This window comes from Ochlerotatus camptorhynchus, unplaced genomic scaffold (genome assembly GCF_037179485.1).
Source record: "Ochlerotatus camptorhynchus isolate MF236.1 unplaced genomic scaffold, CSIRO-AGI_Acam_v1.1 ptg000114l, whole genome shotgun sequence".
Taxonomy (NCBI): Eukaryota; Metazoa; Arthropoda; class Insecta; order Diptera; family Culicidae; genus Ochlerotatus; species Ochlerotatus camptorhynchus.
The window spans coordinates 855,680-861,733 of NW_027040604.1; the positions used below are offsets into that span (position 1 = coordinate 855,680).

The following is a 6,054-nucleotide window of genomic DNA, read 5'->3' on the forward strand; positions in this document are numbered from 1 at the left end:
GGTAGAGAGGCGAAGAGTGTGAAGCAAAAAAAACCTTATCGAACCGTCAAACTGGTATCCTATCGAACAAAATTAACAAAAGTTGATGTTCCCCAATTTGGTGAAGGCAAGTATTGTAATCGCTGCGAATATATTTGGAAGAAAACTTTTTACGATGAGAAAAATACATGAACAAATAAAAAGTAATGCTTGAATTTAAAATGTAGTAATATGTAATAATATTCTAGAATTCTTCGGTTCGTTGTTGGTAACCGATGTAGTTCGGTAGAAAATTAAACCGACTTCGGTAAAAAACAACACAAATAGATAGTTGAAAAAAGTCACTTGAAGTGTGCCCTTCAGAAACAGTTGCCAGAACTTGTAGGATGGAATCATAATAAAAAGAGTGCTGCCGTTTCCACGGTTTTTCACTCTTCGCCTCTCTACCTATTCTCTCTGATTGAAACCATTCCAAAGGTGCACGGAGAAAAAATACTACCCAAAATTGGAGTTCTTTTTACTTAATATTGACTTCAGCCTCTCACTTGCACTTGTTATTGTTGTCAAAAAAGGAACAAGAGATTCGACCCAACGATATAGTTCAGCCCAATAAGTTACTTGTGAGTAAAATGTATATTCTCAAATTTACGTGAATTAAACTTAATTTTGGGTAGAATATACTTAAGAGTAGGTAATTTTTTTTGCTGGTTTAAATTGAAACTACTATAGAGGCATTCCATGAAGGTTCGCAAATCGATCCTGACCGATCCACAGTTGTTCCTTTTTAGTAAAGGCGCCATTTTGTGCTCTCAGTTTTTCATATTAAATCCCGACTACTTTTTGAAAAGGGCCTGTGTAAAAATAGTACTAATGAGTATAAAAATATATATTGCCGAAACGCTTTGTTCGATTGATTTGGTGTCTTGAGCAAAGTTGTAGATATTATTTTGGCAATTGTGTAAAAAATATACACTGTAAAAAAATTCGTTTGAATCAATGAAAAAATTATATTTATTATTAAAAAAAGTTAGGATGTCAGGATGTAGCAAAACACTAATGAAATAAACATACCTATTTTGCAAAAACGGCTTGCATGATTTCTATGGTGCCTTCGGGAATGTTGTGCAAAATTAAAGTGCAATTCTTGAAAAAATATACACGGTTGAAAAACATGTAATTTAATAAAAATGTAAAAATCGTGAAATTTTCAAAAATTCATAACTTTTTTGTTTTGGAGTTTACCATCACCAAACTTTGCCAGTTTGTAGAAAACATTATGAGCTTCAATGAGGCTTAAAACAAAAATTTTCAAAAATGCAATTTTTGAGAAATGATTTTTTTTAATAACAAATATAATTTTTTTCATTGAAACAAACGAAATTTTTTACAGTGTATATTTTTTAAATTATCTCCAAAATAATATCTACAACTTTGCTGAAGACATCAAATCAATCCAACAAACCGTTTCAGCAATATATATTTTTTAACTCATTAGTACTATTTTTACACAGGCCCTGTTAGAAAAGTAGTCGTTATTCAAATTGAAGAACTGATAACACAAATTGGCATCTTTACTAAAAAAGAGCAACTGTGCAAATTTTCATCAAAATCGGAGCCGACAAATTAAAAAAAATTAAAAATTCGTCAATCTGTAGAGAATTGCTCAAAGGCAAAATTTCTCGATCTCATATTTTTCGTTTTCGATTTCACGCTCATCGTTTCAACACGGAGATGAAAAACTACCCAAAATAAAGTACTTTTCCCTCAATTTCGGGGTTCAGCCCAATAACCCAAATTTTAGTAAATCGCATTTATAAGTTTCGACCATTGAAAATAAAAACAAAATGACAGTCGAAATCAAACAGGCCAAGTTTAAACAAGGCTTCCCTAATGGAAAAATATCATACCCGAACGATATAACACAAATGATAGAATTATTCCATAAATGGTTTGTATGATACCCTGATTATGATGTATAATCCATGTATACTACCCTACATTAGGTCGTATGAATAAAAGCGTTTACTTTACTTTTCCCGTAAGAAAAGCACGGGAAAGTAAAGTAAACTCTTTTTATTCATACGGCCCATTATGATGTATAATCCATTCTTATACTAAGTTCGTATTTTCTATTCCTATATACTAAAGAGCCTGAATTTATTAAGAGACGACATGTCAAAATTGGAACAATCGATTATCTGTCAAAGTCATAAGAAAAGTCATTCCAATCGAGTAGAAGACCTGTCAAATGGATAAGATGTCGCCTCTTTATAAATTCAGGCTCTTTACTATATACCATAGCTAAGCGTCGGTCAGGAGAGATGCGATTTGGCGTAACTTTTAATCTAGGGTAAGTGTTCCAGTTTTTGGTCCAAGAGGTTCCATTATTGGCCCTATCCTAAATTTCAATGTTATTCATTCTTCACCAAATTTAATTCTATGCCAGCCTAGAACGCATATTTTGTCATAATTCTACGAAAATTAAACCATACAAATTAATTCCAATTTTGAGTTGGACACCAGGGTCAATAACTGGAGCACTAGTGCCATAATTGGAACTCTGACCCTATTTTGATTTGAAAAATGAGGCTTTTTGCAAAGTTGGTCTAGAAAAAGATTGCTCCAATTCCGCTGTTTGGCCAATAAGGCACTTCCCTGTTGAATGTGAAAAGAGCCTATGTGTCAAATATAAACAATGGCTTTATACGCCGATTTTTCGCGGATTAAGGAAATCTCAATCAAACCAACTGCAGCATCTGGTAGAGGAAGTTTGATCTATCAGATGAAGTAGCTAGATTACGTCGTCGTTTTGTGATTCGTGAGTAAACAACGATTAGTCATCATGGTATCCATTTGGCACATAGGGCCTTTTCACATGTTGCCCGGTTTGATTTTATGCTCGCTGCAGCATGACATTTCTCGCTGTCAAACGTGCAGCAGCATAAATCAGCTGCTTTTTGTTTTTATTCCGTTTTTGGAAGTCCAAAGTCTTGCATCTTTCAGTGATTATGTTGGAATAGGTTTTTACGCTCGCTTTTGCATCGAAAAACGTATTTAAATCGGTGGGAGTGGTTTCTACGGTTGTGCTGCAGTGGATTTATGTAATAATTCATTGTATTATTTTCAGATTGCGATGTTGAACAATCGCGACGAATTGATGCGACTGCTGTTGTACTGCTGTCGGCTGCGGTTTCGAAAGTACCCGTCGTTCTACTTCCCAGTATTTTCCTTTCTCCAGTCGCTGCGGAAGCTGAGCCAAGATATTCGGCTTCGTCATGCTACCTTCCGGGTGGTTCCGATTCCGAACCTACTGTTCGATCAGTATCAGCAGAATCAATTGGTCCATTCGGAACATACACTGTTCGTTTGCCGAACGGTATTCAATCAGTACGTTGTAGAACGGGAGATAAACTGGATCAATCTGATGATACGAGCCAGCTGTGAGGGAGGTCGGAAGAATGAGCAAAGTGAAGGACTGGTATCCATCATACTGAACAGACAGAATGTGTCGGTACTGTTTCAAATTTGTCCACTGAATGGAGTTGCTCCGAACACGATTTTTGTGAAGGAAAATCTGTTCCATGGATTGGCAGAGAGATACAAGCTGGGAGAGAGAGAATTCTGCGGGAAACTGCAACGAGTGTCGGAGCAACAAAATTTGCCTCTGATGGCGACGAAGGCTAATATTTTCCTGTACAATACGCCTTACGATCTGTCGTCGGATATGGTTGATTTTATCATGGGAAAGCACTTCGAAACTCCGCGATTGCTGTACAGGAATGCAACTTATCAAATTACCCTGAACGAGAAGTTTCTGGGGAACACGTTTTACACGAAAAACTTTGCAATTTTTGCTCATTTAAGGTCGATGTACTTCAAGTGTCTGAATCTAGAGTCCGCGGAGAACAGTTTCGAGCTGCACGGGATTGTTTGTAAAAACCTAACGAATCTACATCAGACTATAACGTACAACAACTTCGTTCCGTCTCAGAGGCTGGACGAGTTAGCATTTGTTCCCGTGTGTCCATTCGGATTGCGGAAATATCAAGAAGAATTGAGATCTTCGCTAACTGCCTACCTGAAACAGGAGAACAACTCGTTGATAGAGAATCAAATTTATCCGATTTTCATGCTTCAGGGTGAGCGAGGTATCGGCAAATCGACGGTTCTTCGTTCGGTTGCTCAATTGCTGGGAATCCAAATTTTCCATGGTGACTGCAGCGACATCATGACTTCGATATCGTCCCAAACTGAAACGAAGCTGATTTCTGCACTGAACAAGTCGAAAATTTGCGAACCATTGATTATTGCCTTGCAGAACTTTGAGATCTTCGGCATAGACAACGAAGGCCATGAAGATCTGCGCATTTTGACGACGTTTCAGGCGGAACTGAACACCCTGTTCAGTCGTAAGTATTCACATCCGGTGATCGTTGTAGCCTTAGCCAATGAGAAAGACTCCTCCAAGCCAAAGCTGACCAGCATGTTCCTCGATGTGATCAAGTTCCTAGCTCCTACGGTGACGGAAAGGCAACAGCTTCTCAAGTGGATCGCTGCCAAAGAGACAGCACGAATTCCTTCAGCTCAGCTGGCAAAAGTTGCAGAGCAAACACAGGGCTTCATTTTCGGCGATCTCAAACTGCTATACTCAAAAGCCCTTCAAGCGGCTTCGTCGGATATCAAACTATCCCTAACCCACTTCGAAAAGAGTCTGGAGGAAATGCAATCATCCTTCTCCGACAGTTTGGGAGCTCCTAAGGTGCCCAAGGTGCTTTGGTCGGAAATTGGAGGTTTGGCCAAGCTAAAAACGGAAATTCAAAACAGCATCGGTCTCCCACTGCGTCACAAGAAGCTCATGGGAAAGAACATGCGCCGTTCTGGTATTCTTCTGTATGGTCCACCCGGTACGGGAAAAACCCTCATCGCCAAAGCCGTCGCAACGGAGTGCAATTTAAGCTTCCTCTCGGTGCAAGGACCGGAATTGCTGAACATGTACGTCGGACAAAGTGAGCAAAACGTGCGGGAAGTTTTCTCTCGGGCACGATCTGCTGCCCCGTGTGTGCTGTTCCTGGACGAACTGGACTCGCTGGCACCGAACCGGGGTGTTTCCGGAGATTCCGGCGGTGTAATGGATCGAGTCGTCTCGCAGATGCTCAGCGAGATGGATGGCATTTCCAAAGGGTAGCCAAAAAAAAAGAGGTATTCATCCTAGGTCAGTCTTAAGCAATTTCCCACTTTTTAGATCGGACCCCACTCAGCAGATCTTCATCCTGGCGGCAACTAATCGGCCCGATTTGATCGATCCTGCCTTGCTGCGACCCGGACGGTTCGATAAGCTACTGTACGTTGGACCCAGCACCACGAAGGAGGACAAGGAAAGTGTTCTGCAGGCGATCACCAGCAAATTTCACCTGGCCAAAGGGCTGACCTTGACGAAGATTGCCGAAGGTCTAAAGCTGGACATGACCGGTGCGGATTTGTATTCGATTTGCTCGAACGCGTGGCTCAGTGCCGTGCGGAGGGCCATTCGGGGCATCAAAGGTATGTTTTGGCGAGATCTTAAATTTGCGGTTTGCATTCACTGTTTGATTATTTTAGACCCGAACAGCGAAGATGGTCTCAGTCCGGAGGATGTCGTTGTGAACGAGAGTGATTTCAAAGTGGCCACGAAGAAATTCATCCCGTCGATCAGTCCGGCGGATATGGAGTACTTCAACAGGTTGAGGAGTAATTTTAGTGCGTGATTGGTCGGTTTTAGGGGTTTGAATTAATTTAGCGTTGGTTTTAACCGGGTATGATTGTTGATGGTGTGGATAGGAGCAATATATATTTTTTTTATAGAATGTTGAAAAAAAGTTGGTGTGATTGGATATCTTCGAACCACCTAATTTGATTTAGCCTTGTCAGGCGATCACTGGTAGACGGCACAATATAAGCCTTGAAGAGAGCACCTTTGAGCGGTTTGGAGTTTACGTTATTGTAAAAGGGTAGCCATTCACCGCTCATGCTCCCTTCACCGCCCACTACATACTTATTATCATCCGTTCTGTAAATTAATACAGCAAATACCAATAC

At 40.1% G+C, this 6,054-nt stretch overlaps 1 protein-coding gene across 1 annotated transcript; it reads left to right on the plus strand.

Moving 5' to 3' along the window:
- Positions 1–2,954: 2,954 nt before the first annotated feature.
- On the plus strand, positions 2,955–5,817 carry Pex6 (peroxin 6). The gene is made up of 4 exons (XM_065219959.1): positions 2,955–3,041; positions 3,107–5,160; positions 5,222–5,520; positions 5,578–5,817. The coding sequence occupies exons 2-4, from the start codon at positions 3,113–3,115 to the stop codon at positions 5,721–5,723; spliced, it is 2,493 nt and encodes an 830-aa protein (XP_065076031.1). The 5' UTR covers positions 2,955–3,041; positions 3,107–3,112; the 3' UTR covers positions 5,724–5,817.
- Positions 5,818–6,054: the final 237 nt, after the last annotated feature.